The sequence below is a fragment of the Sander vitreus genome, chromosome 14 (assembly GCF_031162955.1).
Source record: "Sander vitreus isolate 19-12246 chromosome 14, sanVit1, whole genome shotgun sequence".
NCBI classification, from domain to species: domain Eukaryota; kingdom Metazoa; phylum Chordata; class Actinopteri; order Perciformes; family Percidae; genus Sander; species Sander vitreus.
In genome coordinates, this window is record NC_135868.1 from 23,888,668 (window position 1) to 23,911,669 (window position 23,002).

At 41.4% G+C, this 23,002-nt stretch overlaps 1 protein-coding gene across 1 annotated transcript in view; it reads right to left on the minus strand.

The window, feature by feature from the left end:
* Positions 1-23,002, minus strand: part of LOC144529046 (CMP-N-acetylneuraminate-beta-galactosamide-alpha-2,3-sialyltransferase 1-like) — an 81,968-nt gene that overhangs the window by 12,018 nt on the left and 46,948 nt on the right. Inside the window, exons 2-3 of the mRNA XM_078267973.1 lie at positions 17,931-18,481; positions 12,285-12,478 (exon numbers count right to left, since the gene is read on the minus strand). Of these exons, the coding sequence (XP_078124099.1) occupies positions 12,285-12,478; positions 17,931-18,224 (488 nt within the window). The 5' untranslated portion in view covers positions 18,225-18,481. The remainder of the gene's footprint in view (positions 1-12,284; positions 12,479-17,930; positions 18,482-23,002) is intronic.

Consider the following 23,002-nt stretch of genomic DNA (forward strand, 5'->3'; position numbering starts at 1 on the left):
TTATTGCAGTTTAGTGTCATTCTTGCGTAAAAGGCTGGCGTGGGCTTAATATTGCAGCACACCTGCCAGCGTGGATTATGGGCTGCTGAATTATTGGTCGAACATTAGACCTCAGTGCTTGGTTTTACGGATAATATAAAACGGTGTTCAAATTACAGGGGAGTCCTGGGCTCCCCCGTGTTTAGCGGGGCGTCTCGAAAAAAATGAAAAATGATCAACCATTATCACATAGCAGGTCTAATGCTGTAGTGAACGTTTAAGAAATAATTAAAATCCAATTTAACTCCTATGTCCTGTCATCTGTAGTTTTTAATGTGTGCTCCCACTGCGAGCACTGATAACCTTACTGCTCCCAACCACACACACCTTGTCAGCCACAAAAACTACATTTTTCAAGAGATACACCCTCCAGTAAGAATCATTACACGGTAGTAGTTGGGAAGAAACGGGTTCAAATTTCTCATTTCAACACAGCCTCTTCCCCTCCCTCCCCTCCTGAAGCTGCCCATGTGTCTGACACATTTTAATGACTGATATCACTCGCACCACGCAAGAGACACCTTCTGAATGCCACAGAGTAATTCCAACACTGATATAAAAATATATAAGGGAAAGGTTGCCAATTTCTCAAGTAATGGAGATTCTACTCCCCGGGCTTGCAACGTGCTAGTTAGCTTTACATGTTAGCTGGTTGTTGACGGCTAGCAGCAGCTAGCAGTGTTGAGTGTGTGTGGGCAGGGTTGGGTCCGAAATTCCATACTAACATGCTATTTAGCAGGCTAAAACAGTATGCGAGATTCTTTAGTATGTCCAAAACTTTAGTAAATAAACCAATTCTACGCAAAGAAAGAACTATATGATTTAGGAGAAGTTGAGAATGAATCACATTTCCTTTTGTATTGTCCTTTTTGATGAGTTAAGAACACCCATCTTACATGAAATGTCTGTTCAAAATCCTGAAATGTTCTGGTGTAGCCTACTGATGATGACCAAATGAAGTAGTTGTTTTATATATATATATATAAAAAAAAAAAATGCTGTAACACACTGTTGAGCAGCCCATAGACCCAATCACAATGTTTGTTTACAATAACTTCCGGGTAGAAAACTCCTGCGTCCTGTACATACAAATGAACAGCGCTGAGCAAACAAGGATGAAGAACTGGATATACTCTCATATTTCAACACTTTCAGTAACATTAGGTTGGAGACTTAATTTACCTCTTGGTCCAGAGACTAAAGATAATGACAACACTCAAACTAGCAGTGAGTCTGACCGGCGTTGAGATGTCGCTGCTAGTAACACTATATTGGTTTCTCAAAGACGCTAACAAAGCAACATTGTACAGAAAATAAGAAACGTCAGATAGGTCGGACCACCATGTTTAACTATATATCTTTAAATGTTACAGTAACGGCTGAATACGACAACAGAAATAAACAAGTATGCTAATTTCACATTTCTCCGCAAATCAAATCAATGGCCATTCGTCTACCCGGAAGCGATTTTTGTATTAGTCCGACGTCATGACGATTCGGTCTACTGCATTCAGAATAAACTGCCTATTAAACCCATTGGGCCAGCCAATGTGGGATAGCTTAAGCAGATACAGTGTAGCCATAAAGCCTGTTTAAGCAGCTGAGTATCTGATCTTTGCTTAGGTGAGAGTAGTCAAAGGCAGTTTAAAGGTTTGTTAGTCCTGGGTTAGAAAACGTCACATGGTCTCAGTGCATTTATGGCGGCACAGCCCAAAACCTACTTGTTTTGACCTAATGTTAGGTCAACATTAGAACTGGGTTTCCGTAGGAAATCTCACCCAACTTTTGGCACATTTCACCACTTTGATAAATGGCATTTCGCCATTTGGCGGAGATTTGAAAACATCTGCGAACTGGCTTGTCATCACATTCTCATATGATGGCAAAGTAGTGAATCACTTTTGGTTTATGAAGCAATCGTTTTCTTTTTTTTCTTTTCTCTTTTGCATAAGGGGAGGACTATGAATAAGCCTTTTAGGCCTCTTTCGTCTTCTGCACTGAAATCTATTGTAGGCTATGTACTTTATATCTTTGTGGAAATAAACTAAAGTTGTTGCAACTTGCTGAATGTTGCAGGGTGTACTTGATTAGTTAGCCTGTTCATAGATAGATAGATACCATAGACCTCTGAAGCAAGTCAAAGTCTGGTGTTGTTCCCAGTTGTTTCCACTAGTTGAAGAAAGTGGGATTAAGAATGGGATGGGCCTCTTCCTTTACAGCCATCTATACCTAGCTACATCTGTGAAAAAAGTGACAAAAAATGGTGACAAGCGTGGATGAGATTGATGCTATAATATTGTCCTACACAGGCTGTTGAAAGTTACAGGAACAACAACTCTTAGGGCCCTATCTTGCACCCGGCGCTGCGCAAAGCCCAACGCAAGTATCTTTGCTAGTTTAAGACTGACGCAGTTGTCAATTTCCCGTCCACCAAAAACCTGGTCTAAAATCAATAACTTGGTCTAAAATCAATAACGCAGCATTATTTTAACAGCGCATTAGTGAAACATGCCTAGGCTCGTGCGCGGCGCGGGCACATCATGCTTGTTACACACACACACAGGGACGCAGCACACAAACATGCAAAAGATTAAAAATAAAAATATTTCACAATGTGAAATAGTATTATGATATGATCCGATCGTCACTTCGTGCAGATCAGTTTCTTCTCCTGAAAATCTCTCCTTCCTGCATAGCAAATCCTCCATCATAATAGCAATGTGCCAAGGTACAAACGTGCCAGGCATTTAAAAGGGAATGGGAGATGACACTCTGATTGGTTTATTGCATGTTACGCCCAAAACACACCTATGAATTAATGAAGACACTAAGTACAACGCTTTCGAACCATGTGCCTGGTTACATGGTTGCATTCTTTGTCAAGGCTGTTTGCCTGCCAGCAGGCTGTTGGAAAGTTTGTCTAATTGTTATTCATATGTCCTCAAAATGCTCAAGCCAAGAACCATGGAATTCCACACCACAGCCCTTATGCGTCAAGGTGCAGCCAGATCACGCAGCGTGTAATAGCCATCCAACACTTTAAAAAGGTCAGTGGTATTTTAGTACCGTCTCGTTTCTTCACATTCTCACCAGTTCGCTGCTCTCCTTTGTAAGCCTGAGTGTGCGCAAATTTTCAAATGGCCTATGCAGTTCCAGCTGACTAATAATCATGATGAGTAACGAACACTATGTGTACATTTTTATCAGGTAGGTGAAGCAGTTGGGCCAGAATGAGGCAACAGCACCAGTTGAGATGAAGGCACAGAGTCTCAGGTGGGGTTTTAAAGCGTGAGGCTTTGTAATTAGCAAGGCAAACACTAAACTTGCAATTTGGCACTCAAGGTTGTTTTTACTCTGCCTGCTGGCTATAGACGGCTTGCAGTTGTCCTGAAAGCACAGCTGACATCCACCCAGTTTCTAAGTGTGGACTGATTAAATACCAGCAGCCCTCTGTAGACCAAGAAACCCATGTCTTGTAGGTAAATAGCAGGATGTTGCAATCAATTCTTGATCTAATGGTGAAGAGTTGGAAGAGTAAATGCGGTTTCATTAAAAGTTGAATGCATAGCTCCTTGCCAGACTGTTAAGTAAAATAGCCAACAAAAATGAATGTCCTTTACTGACTAGTCTGGATCAGCAGAAGTACATTTCCAGGATAATTGCCTGACGTCCCTCCCCTTCCTGCTCTGTGTGTTGTCGTTCTTAAACTCCATTTGCTTCGGGAAACGACAACAAACTTCAAGCTAGCAAGTTACACGCTGAAAATGGCAAAAAGTTTTGAAGAAAAATTGGATCGTTCAATAAGGCAGGCCTGCTTGGTTCTTTCAGGGAATGATTGTAAAGATTTACCAAGAATATAAGTTTATGGCATTTACTCTCTAAATGCCATTTTAATCTAACTGAAGTTAGAAAGGACCGATTGGTGGAAATTGCTATGGTCTCCTCACCGTGCACAGGCACATTATCTGGCGTTATCTGGTGATCTCATTAAAGAGGAGGTCTGTAGTTTTTTGCTCTCGCCTTTGGTTTCATCTAAAAAGTAGTGGCTCATGCAATATGGCTAAACTGGGGTTTTGGATTCACTTGTAGCTATGTAACTAATTCTTATAATACAATAATATAAAAAGAGGAATGAATGCCAAAGCTAAGCATGTGAGGCCCAGTTCAGGTTGCAACGGTAGGGGATTTTCACAGTATGATAACCATCTCAGAAAATATCAAAAGTTTCACATTATACGGTATTGCACTAATTATTATTAACAGTTACAATGACCCTTAAAGGAATGAAAACAGAAGGACTTTTATGGTTGAGCAAACACAGGAGCTTTTCTCATTTCACATTTTCTCCGCTACGTGTGTGTGTAGCGCATGTTGATGAGTCTGACAGGCAGTCAAGGAGGAAAGGAGAAGTAAATATACGATAATCATCAACTTTCATGCCATGATATGCTTTATTTTTGCCTTGTTCCAGACCTTTGAACCCACCCACTCTACCATCAGTTGACTGATTCGTCTGGCATCGTGACATAGAGCAACGATAGATCCAACAAATGGGTACTAATGATTAGCCAATCAGAGTTCGAGGAACTACCGTTGTCAAGCTATGTCAAGCTGTGTTTACATGTCTTCTTAATATCGCCCAACATCGTAGTTTATTTTTACGTGGAAGGGACACACCGTTGCATCCACAATGCAATGACAAAAAGCTGCATGAAAATCAGCAGTTTCACTTTAAAACCAATATGCTAGCAATGCTACACCTCAATGTCATACAAGATGGCAGATAAATATTCACCCACGTTCACACACCGATGGAACTGGAGCAATATCAGTATCTTGCCCAAGGACACTTTGACAAGTAAACTTCAGGGGCCAGGGATGGAACCCCCGACCTTCCGATTGGTAGACGTTTGCTCCCCTGAGCCAGAGTCGCCTACTAGTGATCCCCCATGGAAATCACTTAGAGTAGAGGCAATGTCAGACTGAAGATAGAAACGGAGTGTAAGAAGTTGACCATTCTGTCTGATATCAGGCAATATTTTCAGAGCAATGGGCTCTTTGGAACAGTGGGCTTTTGTTTTCAGGATAATGGTTTGTCGGACTAATGGGCTTTCGGTCTAATGGGACAATTTTCAAATAATGGCCTGTCGGACCAACGGGCAGTCCACGCCGTAGCGACGCAGCATGCGCCTCCTGAAGAATGGGACTTCACATCAGGGCTGTGGCAGCTGCCGAGACACCACGTGGAGATTGGGATTGGCTGCTTGGGCCTTCTCCAACAACTTTTAAATGCTGTTGCAGATTGTTGGCAGCAAAGACAACATCAAGCAGGTTGAAGAAAGGCTCAGTTATCTCCTTTTCAGTAACACACATTTAACAAAGCTATTTCCACTGCAAACCTGCTCGCAGAGACTCTTCAGGAATAAATGAATGGAAACAGGTAGTAGTCTACCAGCAGTCAGACAAATTGTGTGGAATACTATTACAGCAAAATATGGCTTGATCACATAAGATGTGTCTCGTGAACAATAAATCAAAATTTACAGCATGGGTATAAACGACGAGACCTCTGTTAACCATTGGCATCAAGTATAAATCCAGCTTGTCTGTCTGCATGCTCCCCTACTTCACTATACCTGCCTGACTTTGCACACATTTAAAACCACTGCAATTAAAAAAAAAAGTAATGTCCTGCAGAAGGAGTCATTCACTGCCATACATTTTTTAAGGGTTTAGAGCAGCTGAAAAATGAGAGGAAATGGGGGGGCGTGAGAGGAGATGACATTCAGCAAAGGGCCGCAAGTTGGATTCGAACCCGGGCCGCACATTCTAAAGCTTATAAATGCATGCATTACATTTCACACTGTGGGAGAAAATAAAATAATCTTTACCAGTACAGCCATACAAGTAGCCAAGCTACATTTGAGACAATACACTACATAAGTAACATACAAATAAAAATGAAGGTGTGAGTCACCTGAAAATGCTCTGCAATTTCATGTCCAGAAATGGACATTTGATGGATGCTCTTGAATTTCTTACAGTGCCCCAGTGACACTCATTTGTAGCGTGGGTAGCCCATGTGGCAATCAAGCCTTAGAACTCCATTGTTCTTTGTGTCAAAATAACAAAGGTTCCCTGAGCAAATGGACAGGACTGATTACAGAGTCGAAGGAGCACACGTGAAAACAAAGTCTTGATTGGATATTTTTTAGTAATGACGGATCTTTGAAAGCACTATTCTCGCTGTGCTATAATCATAACAATAAGGAAGAATAATGCGAAAACAAGCTTTCAATAGACGAGCACTGTTCACGCTTTAGGGGATTGAATAGAAACACAAAGAGCAGCTCATTAGTCAGTAGAGGTTGTTGATGGGTAAGAGGCACTTGTAAAGAGTGTCCTGGTCAGTCGTGAGCCCTCAGGAGCATATCATTATGGTAATAACACTCTCACAGAGAAAGTAAAAAAAAAGTGTATTCTCTCAATCTTTTTACTGGTTTTAAAAAAGGTGGTCATTACTATTTACGGAGTCAGGAGACAGCTAAATCCAGAAAGCTCCTCTATTAGTTGTGTGAAAATCACGGTTTTAAAGCCAATTTTGAAACGGGGATTTGGAGTCATAAATGTGACCTGCCTACCTATTACATCTGCTGGCTTTGCGATCCATCTTAATGAAGTTATTTGCAAGGGCTTACATCATAGTGTAGAATATAAGCTTGACTGATCCTCAATTCAGCAGAGTAAATATGAATGATGAGACAATCACACATCCAACACAGCCTACTTGTTCTCAAATAAAGTATGCTGGCGTGCCACAGAGTGCACAGAAATACTGAGAGAATGTGACTGCATGTGATTTGATCATGTTCAAAAGAGATGTGAGTGATTAAACAAGATTACTCTTCACTTGTCTGGATTTGGAGGGACCAGCGTTTCATAAAAAATGTATCCTAGACATTTCATAAAAATGTATTCTAGACCAGTGGTTCCCAACCTTTTTTCCTTGGCGGCCCCCCCTACTTATGTCTAAGAAAAGCTGAGCCCCCCCCCCTCTGAAACCAAAGTTGAGGTAACTCTCGAGATAGAGCCTTACTTTCTTTTTTGATACAGAGGAGTTATCAGCACTTTTACATTTCTCCGCCAAGTAGCCTGCCTACAATTTTAAGCGAGAACAAAAAGACAGTTTTTATACAGATTTTTGTGTATGTATATATATATTTTTTTACCTCAAACTCAAACCAGGTAAAGACTTGCGCACCCCCTGTGATCATTGCCACCCCCCTGAGGGGTCCCCGGACCCCAGGTTGGGAACCACTGTTCTAGACAGAGTGCTGCCCTCAAGCATGTTGCCCGAGCTTTGTGAAATATGTATTCCACACCTAAGTGTTCCACTGCTTGTTTTGGCGTAGCTAAGGTGACCTTTTGGCTTAGTACAATGGCTGCCAACCAAGCATGACTCCAAATGTGATTCTCAGGCCAGAATAAATAAAAAGAAAACTGCACATTTCAACAGCACGCTCTTGCAGGAAAGTATTCTGCTAATGGCAAAGAATAACGCTTGTCTCCTGCCATCCAATAATTGAATTGGTAGACAATGCCATGCTGCTGTCGCAGCGGGGACTGCTAAAGAAGATAAGTGCAGTAATGTGGCTTCATACTGAGGCAACATGTCACAGCAGGTTGACAAAGCCACGCTGTGATAAATTAAGAGCCATGCAAGAATACCGCGTGAAATTTGCTTTCGGATATTTAAGCGGCACTCCGGTTACTCTCTTAATAAGATCTTCGTGTCAGCCACATCATCATGAAGCCCATTTGTCATCAATCTTAACAGAGTCCTCTTTCACCTAGAAAATTGGTTCCCACTACTGTATGCAGTGTTAACTTGCCACCTGATTTTGATGTAGAATGTAGTTTTAACCCTTCCCTTGCCATTTTATTTGAGCGTGCAAATCCTGAGTGTAAAATCAATTCACGGTGCCCTTTAAAGTCCCCGCAATGGAAACAGTTCGCAAGATTGAATGTTAACACTAGAAAATGGGGAAACTATTTTCTGGAGGGCTCCCGAAGAAGCCATGTACTGTGAGGTGCATACTAGGTCTTATTATTTTATCCCGTATTTATATTTGGTTAACAGTTGTTAGTAGTTGTTACGGTTTTGTTATGATGTTACTGTATTGAATATTGTGGTTGTTATTTCATCTTGTTGAAATTTTCGTCTAAGGAAGTGGTTCTGACGAGTGGGGAGGTTCAGGGGGGGGGGGAGGGGATGTGTCCATGTTGTGACCATGTTGTTGGGTCTCTAAATTATAGAGCGTGCTCTAGACCTACTCTATCAGTGAAGTGTCCTGAGATAGCATCTGTTATGATTTGACACTCAGGGGCGTCGGACTGGGGGGAAGGGGACTGAGTACCAAAAATATGCTAGAATGAAAAGCTGTGGATGCGGGGAGGGGCCCATAAAAAAAATTCCTTTCTACAGCGCCCTGAAATTTTGTGCTACGCCCCTGTTGACACTGGACGTCGCTCTGGCGTTGCATTCCCCCCGACTCATTTCCTGGTTCTCCTTCTCCATGAACAACATGAAATCAAGGAGAGGGTTAACTTTTCCTGCTACAGATTTCACACTTTGGTCAGAAAACACAGGGGAGACACTTTGTTTCTCCCACTATGCCGCTAGAGTCGGTACTTGCTCCGAAGCTAATCACCGTCACTCTCCCATTCGCTCTGCCACACACTCCCCACAAACACACACGCCGACCCTGCTATTCTCTTAAAAAGACGCACACACCAACGCACAAGTATAAACTTCAGGCCGCTATGGTGAAAGCTCTACGTGGAGTCTCCGCAGAAGCATAAATCAAGCTATATGCGTCTAAATCAAGAGATTATTTTGGTGGTGCAGATTTTATTTTTTTACTTATCAGGACGATACAATGTGTGATTCCATAAGAAGTTAGTTGAATAAGACTAAACATTTCACATTAATGGTTCTCAAAGGTTACATATTATTCAGTTTGTTTCATTTTCATTCGGGAAAAAAAAGGCTGTCAATGAAAATTTTTCATTATAGTTTTCCTAACTGAAATGAACACTATGAATGACTATCTATTTACATTGTTAAAATGCGGTTCTAATAGAGATGCAGGCAGACATGGAAATATTTCCACACAAGAGCAGTCACTCACATAGTTCTTCCCTTTGTTGTTTTTGTCTGTTCCATCAAGTTGCATTATTTAATTCGAATTTGTTTCTGCTGTATTATTCATGCTATATTTGCACACAATTACAGTTTTTGTTATGCCCCTCACCTTTAAGTTGCACTTTCCATTACACTTAATTGATCACAATGCGAGTGCGATTCCACTATCTCCGTGTCTTCAACTCCTTACAGTTAGCCGCATTTTCACATTTGCTAGATAAAAGCATCGACTTTGTGTCCAAATGTTCTTTTTATCTGCAATCAAATACAAAGTGGATTTGGTTATGGTGTGTTCTTTTTTCCCTAAGTTTCCCTACTATAAGATGCCAAAAATGCCAAATGCAAAAATGCCATTGTGTGCATTGGCCTATCAATTAGTATGTACTCAAAGAACAAAAACCTAAATCTATATCAAATTTTTTATGAGGACTCATTAGTGCTTCAAACATCATATCAATAAAAAAAAAAAAATCATTACTCAAAATCCATCAGGCTTATTTTTGTCAGGTGGATGTGCAAAGTCTCTTTTTATGACTCAAATCTATTTTGCCATTGCAATCTGCTGAGCAAACAAAAGGCTTTAGTTGATATGCCAATGCATTTAATATTCATAATGGTCTAAAAAGGAGGCTTTAGAGGATCTGGGAGGATTGCATTGTGGGTATTTGAAAGGCATTGGTTTTCAGTCTCTGTTCACACTCACTGGACTGTGTTCCCGTATCATTTCTGAGCTGATATCCTATCAATGTCATTGATTTGATACGTGAATGAGTATTATGTGTGGTTGCTCATGATAATCTAATCTTCAATCACCATTCTGCGCAGGAACAATGTTAGGATACTGGTACTGATACTGAAACGATAGCAGATTGTAACATTATTCAAAATATTCTAAGAGCAATTCAACGGAATTCCACTCCACTCTAACAGTGAAAACACACAAGGCGCGTAAGCGTCGCGTATAGCCCGCGGATCGTAGATACGTGCCTGATTGCACGCCTGCCCATTCATACCGGTCACAAAGCGATCCTTCTCCTCTCAGCTCTCTCTTTCCAAAAGAAAAACAGTGGTAATTGTAACCGGCTATACACAACAGCTATAAGCTGCAGACACACCGACCAGACGGCCGACCCTCGGCAGAAAAGGCAGTTGGACTGATCATTGTCCCCGAGTTGGTCAAAAAAGTGCCTCGGAACACACCAAAGCGACGAGACGTAATACGTCTCCATAACAGCAGGCGGCGCTAATTTGTATTGTCGCCCAAAAATGAAACCCGGCTGCTGATTGGACGAACGCATCACGTGGGTCTGGTTTCTCCGGAAATTCAAAGCCAGACTATCATGGCGGCTTGTTCAGAATATGATCTCATATTGTACTAAAATAGTTCACTGAAACGTGTTTCTGAAAACATTTTAAGCGAGAAATAGGCCGTGCAGTTGCTGAATCTGTCTTCATTTTAGACAAAGGTCGGTTTAAAATCCATCCTGCTCCCCGTTTCCGGGTTAGCACTCTATCAATCAGATTGGTCATTTGAGTCAGACTGCCAGCAGTGCCCGCCCTCCCGATTATACATATCAAATCGGCCAAAATGAAGGCCGATGGCCCCTCCCACGGAAGACGGCACGAAACGCACCGAACAGATTCGAGTTACTGACCTCGCCAGACTGTCCAACGGCTGATAATTGGCTCTGTGCGTCAGCGCCTATAAGCGACGGCTATAAGCGACGGCTATACGCGGCGGCGATTCGCGGCGGCGATTCGCGGCGGCTATACGCTTACATGCCCGGTGTGTTTTCACTGTATTTTGCATGCTGCAGATCAGTATTAATGATCAGTATTCATTTTGACAAAACCTGCAAGGCTCAGATGTGCGGCTTGTCCAGCACGGAGAAATTGCATGGACATTGACCTGCCTAAACGAGAATTTTTGTTTACCCTTTGACGTCCAAATTGGCTTCCTTTCATTATAAAGCCAACAGTTCTGCAGCAGAGAGCACACCCACAACCCCTCCAGAAAATGTCCTTGTTGTGTTTTCAATCTTTTCCCGATTCATTCTCTGCAGAGCTGCAATTGCTGTGACAGATTACAGGGAGCGACAAAACTCCTCTCGTTCCTGTCGCCTTGAGGCGCTGGGTGAACATTTGAGCACTCACACTCATTTGTTTTCATCGGCTGCATTGTTTAGATAATTTTCTAAAGAATTTTGTTGAGCGCCTAACAAGGATTCAGTGAAGTAAAGTCTCCAACTACACCTCTGGGCTGAGTGCATGTTGGGACGTGACAGAAATAAATATGAGAGAGAGAGAGAGAGAGATGGGGACACTGCACAGTTAACGAAAGAAAGCTTTTCCGTTATTCGTCTGCCACTCACTTAACGGATTATGAAACAAAACTAAACCCATGAGATCAGATAGTTGAAGCTCAGTATCGGGTAGCCTAGTGGTTAAAGGTGCTGCAGGTAGGATTGCGAAGATCCAGGACAAAATTTGAACATCGACAACTTCTCAGCCCCTCCCCCCCTTTCCGCTAAAGCCCAAAACGATCTCCTTAGCCCCTCTCCCCAGAAGGGAGAATGAATGCGTGTGCATGAGCAGTGATTGACATGCAGTTAGACACCCCCGCCCCCCCTCCTGGCCCTGATTTTTGCAAATCACACTACAGGCTGTAGGTGGTGCCAGAGGAGCTGTGATTGGCATATTTCAGTATACAGCTGACATTTGATTTCATCGTTTCACCTCCGAAAAAAAAAAGAAGTGGTTTAGACTTTAGATAATCCAGCTATATGATTTGCTTGTTTAGATCACCTTTCTTGCTAGCTTTCTGGGCTTGTCTCAGCAATGTAACTGTATTACCAAGACCTCAGCATTTACTTTGGTGGGAACAAAGTCATCGTAACTGATGAAAATTTGGCAAAAGTTACAAAAATAAGACCCAAGTTGTAAATGATCCTTTGAAACAAAAATGCAGTTGTACTGAAACAAGTCATGTCATACTAAATGTCAAACAAAAATCGCACCCCAAACTGAAGTGCCAACTGACCTTATGATGAAATTATTGGAGTCGATGAGGTCGCCGTACTGGGCCCCCTTCAGGTTCCCAGAGTTCCCCACCACGGCGCATCTCCTGCAGCGCTCGGGGCTGGCGTCCACGTAGAGCACCTCATCAGGGATTACTTGGAACAGCTCCTCCACCACTTCACTGAAGTTGGCCGGCTGCCTCTCTGACTGCAGCCACTGGTGACAAAGCAGCAGAGAGAGACCTCAGAGAAAGAGAGAGAGAGAGAGAGAGACGCGGCTCCAGGGCCACTTTAAGTTGAAGTGATTGAACAAGGGCAGCGGAGCTCGAGACACCGAGCACATTTCTGAAATAACCTGGGGGCGGCTTAGCTTCGTCTGTGGGGACTCTTTTAGTCTGGCCTTCTTCTGGTGGCTTTGAACTCGGAGAGACCGCAAATAAATGCAGGAATGTGTGTGCACCGTATACTGTTATATATTATGCTGTGGCAGCTGGAAACACTGAACAGATACAGAATGTTCTGCAATCTTTCATATGAGTTTATAACGCAGAGTTTTAGTGACTCATGCTTTAAAATATCGCCGCTGTCGGGTGAATGCCTTGTATGTCTAAAACTGTTGCTTTACTGGACATGAAAAAAAGGCCAACTTGAAAACATATTAAGCGATTTACCTTCGACGAAGTCAGATGTAATCGCCTCATCACACGACGTACAGGGTGACCAATAGCATCGATTTATGAAAAGAAATTAAAATGACCAAACTATGAAGATATAAGATTTCTGCCCTACAGCCACGATGTGACTGTGGAGGTTTTTCCACAATGCTAATACAGTTCTGGGGAAACCATTTAACTTTTTTGAATTTTATTTGGCACTGAACATGGGAAAAGAGATAAAATGTATTAAAAGTTATACTATGGTATGGGTGAATACTCGATTCTGATTGGCTGTAGGGTGTCCATAAAAAAGTGATGTAGGATACCTGCTAAAGGAGTTAGTGTTCTAACTGTTTACTGTTCTAAAGGAATGCGCTACATTAAATCAAAAAGGAAATGTGGATCTGTTATTTCCAACTCGTCCTCTGAACACCACAGGATGGCGCTAACACAAAAGCTGCAAGAAGTAAGTTATACTGCCCTTCTGGACTGACTTTGTTTCACAGAGAATAACGTTATCTCACATCCTGTTCACTGTCCAGGTTGCTCGCTACTTCAGGCTGCGGCCGACAGTAACGTTACACATCGCGGATCAAATTGTTCGTAAAAGTCGTATTGTTTTGGGGAAAATGACATGGCTGATAAGAAATGGCTGACATACTGTCAAATTATTTTTACTGATTGCCAACTGTACACAATGTTATTGACTTTGGATCTTGCTAGCATAACGTTAGCTTTCTGGCTCGTAGCTAAACTGAAGGGTCCTACCAGCTGAGCGGACTATAAATATCTCAGGTTGCTAAGGGTGGCAAGTCGTCCTTCCTATTTCCTGGGAGGTCCTTCCCATTTCCTGGGGGAGTGAACAATGTTTGCATTGCATAAGAACCTGATGGATGGGAATGATTGTTCCAGGTATTAGTCAAACAGTCAGGCGTAACCAGGGAGTTATTGTTTGGATAAACTTTAGATTTTGATTGTAAAACAAATTAAAATATAAACTAATGTTTTAAAAATATGTTATTTGGCATGTGACCATGGTATAAGCGGGTTAATGCCCGACGAGGTGTCCATCGTCAGGTATTAAATGACTTCGGCGGAGGCAATGGTTCACACCTCGCCGTCGTCCATTAATACCTGACAATGGACACCTCGTCGGGCATTAACCATTACATATCTTTCAGTCATAATGCTAATCATATACATATATATATATACACATATATATACATACAGACATATATATATATATATATATATATATATATATATATATATAAATCCAGATTACACAACATTTATTGGACATATTTTCTGCCTAATGCAAAACTGTCATACCATCATTGAGGAAATGACATTTAGCCGTAACATGTAAGTTTCAACGTCTCATTGGAGGAAAGCGCCCGGGTACACCTGGAGGTCACGCAGCCCCAACCATCTGGCCGGGCTACAGTTGATATGTGACATTTGCCTCATCAAGTTCCCTGCGAGAAGCATTTCCTGAAATGAGTAGTGACAGGAGGCAACCTTGCAGTCATTTTTCTATTATTTCCTGTAATTGGACATGGTGTGAGGTCAATGTGGGAATGCCTAAGGTGCTGGATGCCTTCCAGACAAAGGTAAGATAATTGTGGGACATACATTTTGTGAATAGGCTTTTTTTATTTAGAGAGCTGTACTGAGATGTACAGAAAGTACAGTAGCCCTTAATTTCATTACATCCAAACAGTATATTGGTTTGATATAATGAAATTAAGGCCGGTATGTAATTAGTTATATAGCTGACATGAATTTAAATTTACAAGAAAGTGGATTTAAACAAGAAATTCTCCATAAAACAGCTGTTAATCCTGGTTTAATTTTTATTTTATGCTTGGTGTTTAATGATCCCTGTGGATGACTGGCCAACTGTAGGTGGCATTACATCCATTAAGATATTTCCAGTGGAGAGAGTTTAATATGAGGAAATGTTTTAGCTCCACTAACAGAAAATACCAGGTTTTTGTGTCAAGTCACTTGAAATCCAAGGATTTTTCCCCTGGAGTAGCCATTTAACGCTGACACTGGGCAATCACATAGGTGACAAAATCCATCACGGAAGAAGCAGAGATAACAATTCGTCCACTGACTGCAGCGTCAGGCAGTACAAGTCAAAACTAGATTAGAGTTTATAGATAGAAATGAGTCTGGACCTGTATATTTGCTTGATATACATTTTCTAACTTCAATAACTTGCAAAAGAAAGGCTGAAAATGCAACCAACACATTCTCACACCCATCACGTCACAAGGATGCTTGGTCAGAAACCCCTTGATGTCACATTTTAACGCTCTGGGTACCCCTTTAGTGTAATTTTTCAACATGCAGGATAGTCAGATTTAGACTTTTTCAAACAAAACAACTTGGTTAGGTTTAAGAAAAGACTGTGGTTTACGTTTGTTACGTAACTTACAATTGTGACATTTAGTACCTTATGAATGTAAGTTCAAATAAGTCAATGTTGACCTTTGGTTTCACACGGGACACAAACAGAGGTCTCCTGGGTGAAAGTCCGGTGTTTGTTGGACCCATCCATCTACTCTGACCATGGATGCGTTATATTAACTGGATAGCGGATCCCAAAATGGCGCCCGTTTAGTACAATGGAGTTGCTCCCCTAGTGTTTCTCCCGTTGGTCCCGTCCGTGAGTTCCCGCTCGGCCCAAAGACTTTACATTGTGGTGACGACACAGGTTTTTAAATCACTTTTCTTGGCTAGAGGGAAGTTTTCCAAACATAAAAAAATCCAAGGATTAAAAATTCATAACACAAGAGAGTCATAACCGACCTTGTTTACAGTTCGAAGTGTCCTGTCAACAGTTTTACAGACGTCTCTTTTACAATTGCGGCCTATGGGGAGAAATCTTTCTGGGTCGGAGGGGGATTTTTTTGTTGCAATACCGCGAGAGGCCACTGGAAAAAAAACAGGCTGCAAGGCTCAGCGTCATCTTACAGCACCGAGGTCGAGCAGATGCTCTGAGCATCAAATACTGTTGCGCATTGGTTTACATTGGCGTTTATTGAAAGCCTGATGCGTCCCATACAGACGCTAAAAGAATGCCTTGTGCCTCGGTATCAGATGCTGAGGGCAACAGACCAAGCTGCCAAATTTGACAAGTTGTGTGAGAAGGGATTGAAATAACATATTAAATGTTAAACGTAAAAACTGTTATATCTCATTTTTTGAGTTTTGTCGCCACCATGATGTTACAAGGCAAACAGCGGAGATTCCAGGAAGTCCGTGCCTGGGAAATAAAAAAAATCCCATGAAACCACAACTTGCCATTTTCACATTTCTATTTTTTGTTTGCATTAAAAGACAGAAGATGTTAATTAGTGAGCTTTAGATGTGCAAGTGGGGTGTATTTTGTTATCTTTGGACAGGGCCAGGTTATCCGTTTCTCCCTGCTTCCAGTCTTCATGCTAAGCTAAGCAAATCGCCTACTGGATCTAGCTTCCATGTTTAGCATATATGCATTAGAGTGGTATTGATGTTCTAATCCAACTCTGCAGGAAAGCAAAGTTCATTTTATTTTCTGATTTAGAAAAAGGTGACTAAACTAGTGACCGGAGGTGTGTTTGTCCTGATGATGCCAAACGGTATCGGTATTTTCCGTGACCATGGTATAACCGATAAATAAAATGAATGAATAGCCGAATACAATGTCAAGCTCTTGTCATGTGAAACCCAGAGGTAATTGCAACACGTTAGCACCTATTCTTTGGGGGCTGGGACATAACGCTTCATGCATTATTGAACATTAATTGATTAGATCAGTTTATTGAAGGCAAGCTTTTTTCCTTAATAGTAGAGGTGGGAATCACCAGAGGCCTCATGATACGATATCACGATAAGATATTATTGCGATTTTAATCATATTGCAATTGATTACCTTTTTTTTTTTACCGGCGGAATTTCCTGCAGCACCGGAACAATCCCGGAAGTGTAACACGAAGGATATAGACTACCTCTTTTCCAACTTCAAAGTTTTCCCAATTTCAAATGATGTCCCCAAAAGGAAACTTTGTCAACATCTGTTTTTATCTAAAAAGATACATTTCTCTGTTTGTTCATCTCACTTCAATTGTACTGCTGCAAAATGGGATTGTCAAGCAGACAAACTGACCGACACATATATAATAAAATATCACACACATAATGTCGCGATACTATGCTGAATCAATTTTTTCCATTAGTGGCATATTTGCATCATTTCTGCAGGAACGATGCAGATTGCAGAGTAAATAAAAGTTAGTAACAGTAAAGTTATATTATGGCATCACTTATACATATACACCTAAACATCATATGATTGAAAATATCTCTTTGTCTATAGATGTGGCAAAGATGGTGAGAGTAAACAACAATTTCAATATCCACCATCTTACTTGTTACATGTGAACAAACTGTGCGTGGGAGTTTGCTTCACAACTTGATCCTGGTGAAGATCCCTTGGATTTGAAACAATCAATGTGGCAAAAACAAACCCTTCTTGGGAGCATTAGAGCAGCGTGTGAACTCCGTTCTTTATTCATGATCCTTCTTTTCAGTACCTCGTGTGCTCTAAGAAGCTGAATGTGCATGTTTTTTGGTTTCGTTTTTTTTCAATCCTCTGTAGCAGAGATTTTCAACTGGGGGTCCTCTGAGTTGGGGGCAAAATTGAAATAGGTCTGAAAAGATACATTAAATGAATCTAACATTTTAATAGCAAAGATAAATTGGCATATTTGTGAAAAAAAAATAAAAACTTTATTATCACATTGAAGATAAGCTCACTGTAGGTAGAGTAGCTAGTATGGTAGCCATACAGTTAAGCTTAAGGATTCACCGCCATTCATTTTCATCCATCCGGCCCTGTTTTATACAGTACATGGAGTAGGGGGTCCCTACTCAGTCTCTTGGCCTAAAAAAACAATGAAGACCCCTGCTCTGTAGGATAGCAACACATATTCCCTGAACACATCCCCTGAGTCTTACCTGCCACCATTTAAAGGTTTCATCAGAGAGCACGCTGTTCTCCCTGGTCATCAGAGGGTGGACAGACTGATTGAAGCGCTCAGCAAACCAGGGATCGTCCTCCGGCTCCATCATGCACCGTTGACAGGCACATAGCCCTTTGGAGAGAAAGTTGTCCGACAGGCGAAACGCGTACTTGAAGAAGTAGAGCGAGGGGTCCCGGAGAGTGTAACTGCACAGGAATGTTGTAAATGTAATGACGCAAAACAGCAGAGCAAAAGTCCGGATTTTCCTCCGCTTGGGTAGTAGAGACATGTCGTTACAGTCAAAACCAGTTGGGCTCAAATATATCACTGCTGTCCAATCAGCATTCCCTGTTCTTATTTTTCAGATAACACAGGGTTGGGGTCATGAATGTCCTTTACAAAATTAATTGATGCCGTTTCTTTGCGGATTCATCCAAAACAAAAAGGTAAATCCACCGATTCTGTCAGCTTGATGGCTCCTCAAAGCTCCGATGTTGACTCTGTGGGGTGAGTGACTGATGTGTTATCCATTCTTAAATTATCCACCTAGAAAGCAAACAAAAAGGACACTGTTGTGAAACACAAACACAAGGAAAAACACCCTGTGGGGCTCTAATACTGTTAAACCTTAAATACACAAGGAAGTGTACATTCTGCACTTTGCAGTATTCTTGTTAAATCACTTTAATTTAAAGCACTAACCACTTCTAAAGATGACATCACACTACTATTTTCTGTGCATGACTGGGTTTCATTTGCAGTGCTTTGTTTATTTATTTTTTTCCCCTCCATGTGTCGTAGTCTCTCAGCTCTTAAAACGACCATCAAACACCAAACATGTCACGATTGATTGTGAAAATGATAAGTTCTCCTGGAACAAACAAGCAACAACCTTCCCAGCCCACTGTTCAGGACATGTCAATAACTGTAAAGAGCTTTTGTTAACGGAGATAAAATTAAAGTCCACATGCAAAAATCATTGACAATCTGGGATAATACCAGAATGAGTCACTGATCCAGTGTCACATTCAAAAATTCTGACTCCTAACAGGTGTACATTAGGGTTTGCAGTCATGTTGCTCTTTCTTTGACGCTCTCACCCAGTCTACCACTTTGAATGCATCCAAATCAAATGTCCATACTGTGTTTAAAAGATAAAAAGTTGTATTTATTTATTTTAAACACCAGTGGGTTATATAATTTAAACCGGTGATTCCTAACCTGGGGGGAAAGATTGTGGAATAGCTCGACTAATGTGAATAAATAGACATTACAACAAAATTACAATAGAACTCTGATATTAAAAACTATAGAAAAGAATGTAAACATCTGGAAATATCACATCTTCGTAAAAGTAATCAATAAACAGTCCAAAAACTTAGGTAAATGAACAAACTTCAAATAGCTAACATGGATAAATGGCTGAATTAGTTAGCTTACATGGTTAAAAGAGAAAGCATACTGTGAATGGTTAAACTAGTTAGCTAAAAGTAATGGTTAAATGGTTGAACTAGTTAGCTAAAAGTAATGGATACATGGTTGAACTAGGTAGCAAAAAATAATGGATACTGTAAAAGGTTAAATTAGCTCAAATAAACATAATGCAAACTTGACCAAGCCAACCTAAACACTGACAGTTACATTGGATTACTTTAGATTACTGCAACAATATCCACTTTTGCATAATGAATGGTGTAAAATAACATCCAGTTTGCAATCATTTGAAATGAACATGTTATGTACTGAGTTCATCTGACAGGGCTGTAGGCATACATCTGACAAAAAGGATTAGGAACCACTGGTCTTAACCACGTTTTATTTATTTAGGCAAGGTTCACTGAGAGGCAACTTCTCTTTTGCAGGAACACCTTGATCACATTCACACAGTTGCACACATTCATACCTGGAAGCTGCCTAGTACAACCACAGTCTGATCTGCTGGCCACTGAGCAGCTCCACTGGAGCAGTCCTGTCGGTCTGGGGATTGAACCGACAACCTCCCGGTCACAGGCTCGCTTCTTTAACCTTTAACTGCCCCTGCCTTCCACTGCCTATATAGGCAACATTTAGTCAGTAACCTGCCGGAGCAAAATTCTCAGAATAAAATAGAGTAGGGGAATGTCGTTTTTCAGACTCTGGCTTTTTATGACTGACAAAGCAGGCGGACCTCCTGGGGTTTCATTTTCAACATGAAAAGGCCACCTCTGCCTTTAAACAGGGCCCAGGTTTCATTTTGATGTGCAGCTGTGTTTAGGATTCCACAAATACTTCTATATTTGGCTAACAGCAGATCATAGACAGTATCCACGCTGAAGAAAGTGCTTTCATTACCACACATGGGGAGAAATATGTCTTGAAAATAAACACATTATTCCTGCCTTTTGCTCTCAACAATTTCTAAGTGAGCCCTCCATATAAAAGATTTGTGGGGAAATGGTCTCATTACCATGAGAGAAAGGCTCTGGGTCTTTCCTGATTAGAAATTGATCAGGTCATTCAAATACCACCCTCGAGGGAAGCAAAGAGGATTGGGCTTAAGACTGAGAAAGACTATGCAGCGACAGTTTGCCTGTTGATTTTCATTCTCCCTATTAAAGCAGAAAAACAAACTGTACAGTTTATATCAGCAGCACTGACACAGGCCAATGCACAGAAAGGCTTACAAGTGATCCCGTCTGCTGTGTGGAGCCCCGTAACTCACAGCAGACTGCCGATTTGCATACAGCCCAAGGTTAGTTATTGTCTAAGGCAGCGAGTTTGACAAGGATACCTGGGGACACTTATAATGGATACTTCAATAAAACGTCCCAGTTCTATAAAGCAGGCTGTTGACTCCACTCACTGTGAAGCCCCTTGGCATCAAGGGTTCAGCTAGATGTGAGAGCTATCAGAATATGTATTCTCAAACAGGTGGCAACTCCCCACTTTTGACAACACACGGGCCATCATCTTGTTCCCCTGACCTTGTCCGATTGAAGGCTGGCAACTCAGCGCTGATCAAAGTTTGCTGAGCTGAGACAGCAAAGCATCTGTTCACACTTCAGAGAGGAGGGAGAGAGAGGGGTGGCAAGCAGCGGTGTGTGTGAGCTGTGATTTTCACCCTAACCTTCAGTTCTGAGGAGTCATCAACTTTGCAGGGTGTAGTTAGAGCAAAGTGTTTTCACTTTGCGTCGCGTGGAAATTGTTTCTCCCAGCTTACCTCCGCTACTTGTGAGCAGTTTTGAGAAATCAACATACTGCAGTTTTGAAGACTCCTATGTATTATAGACTTGAGAAAGGGCTCTCTGCTGAGTTGAGAGCAGTGATGTAGTACTCAAGTCTTGGTTTATACCACTTTTTGAAGGTCTCGTCTCGGAATCGACTGCATTTTTAAAATCGGTCTCGTCTTGGATAAAGAGGACTCAGGATTTTATTTTAAGACCGGTCAAGACCACAACTGCAGCGATATCACTAAATTGCCTGTGCATTGTCTAATTTTTGTGTTAATCATTACTGTGATTGGATGTAAAACTTCATGCTTCAAATGCAACCAATAACTTGACTCATTTCTAACTTGAAATGTGTTACTGTTAACCCCCTCTCCCCGCCCCCCTTGACACACACTCCCAAGGAAGTGAATCTTGGAGACAGAAGAAGAAAATCTGGCTGTCTAGCACTGGTCTGGTCTTGAATCGGTCTCGCCGTGCTTTGTTCTTGGTCTTGACTCGGTCTCAACCCCTCAAAGTCTTGATCTTGTCTCACCCTGCCTTGTTCTTGGTCTTGACTGTCTCGCCTTGCCTTGTTCTTGGTCTTGTCTCTGTCTCGCCCTGCCTTGGTCTTGACTCGGTCTCGACTCGGTCTCAACCCCTCAAAGTCTTGATCTTGTCTTGGTCTCGCCTTGCCTTGTTCTTGATCTTGTCTTGGTCTCGCCTTGCCTTGTTCTTGGTCTTGACTCGGTCTGCCTTGGGTTTTTGGTCTTGACTCTGTCTCAACCCCTCAAAGTCTTGATCTTGTTTCGGGGTCTCGCCCTGCCTTGTTCTTCGTCTTGTCTTGGTCTCGCTCTGCCTTGGTTTGGTCTTGACTCTGTCTCAAACCCTCAAAGTCTTGGTCATGTCTCGGCCTCCATACACCCTGGTCTTGGTGATGACTCAGTCACGGTTTAGGTGGTCTTGACTACAACACTGGTTGAGAGAGTATGCTTGCCGAGTTGAACTGAGTTCTCTCCAAGTGGGAGTTAACTATAAGAAGTAACCTTGACACAGGCACGCACCTCATTACATAAGCATGATTGCAATTCAACATGTCAGCGTCATGTCACAATAAGCGCCTGAGTCATTTTACTTAAGCGTTACGATGGCTGCAGCACAAGGTGAAACATGCACAAAAAGACATTAAATGCACGGCTTGTTATCAAGAAAACTGAATATAGTATTATTGATATATTCTTATTATTCATTTATTATATTTATGTTGTTGAAGATAATCTTCTCATGTTTGATCAGCCTATAAAAAGTGTGTTGCAGCAAAAAGTCTTTGCACGAATAATAATCAGACCAAGTGTCACCCTTTTATTTAAATGGTCATTCATGGATGAATTCATGAATATCAAGCAAAATACTTTACATACAGCATGTGAGCAAATGAGAGTCCCTGTTTAAAGCCTTTGCAAATCGTGGCTTGTGCACCGTTGTACTTTATGAAATAGGCCGCAAAATAAAAATAAATTAAAAGCCATCATATCAACAGACAGATCAAGCCATCAATGTTACAGTGTTCCATGTTAGAAAAGGGCCTTAAATGATTTCAGAGACAAATTTTCTTGTACTATTTAATTGATCCTTTAAAATGGCCTTAAATTCCCCCTATTTGCAGCAGTGGTTGATTGGTGCAACTGACTCAAAATAAACTTCCGGTGTCCATGTTCATCATAATAAGGAACATGTCAGTGCAAGCTGCTTTACCTCGGCCTGTTAGCTGCCGGCTAGCGTTAGCATTTGGATCGAATCACCACTGTGCCTAATTACAGAGACAATATTTGTCAGAAAGATCAATTTATTGTTGGTTGGTATGGTTTTTTCATGGGATTTG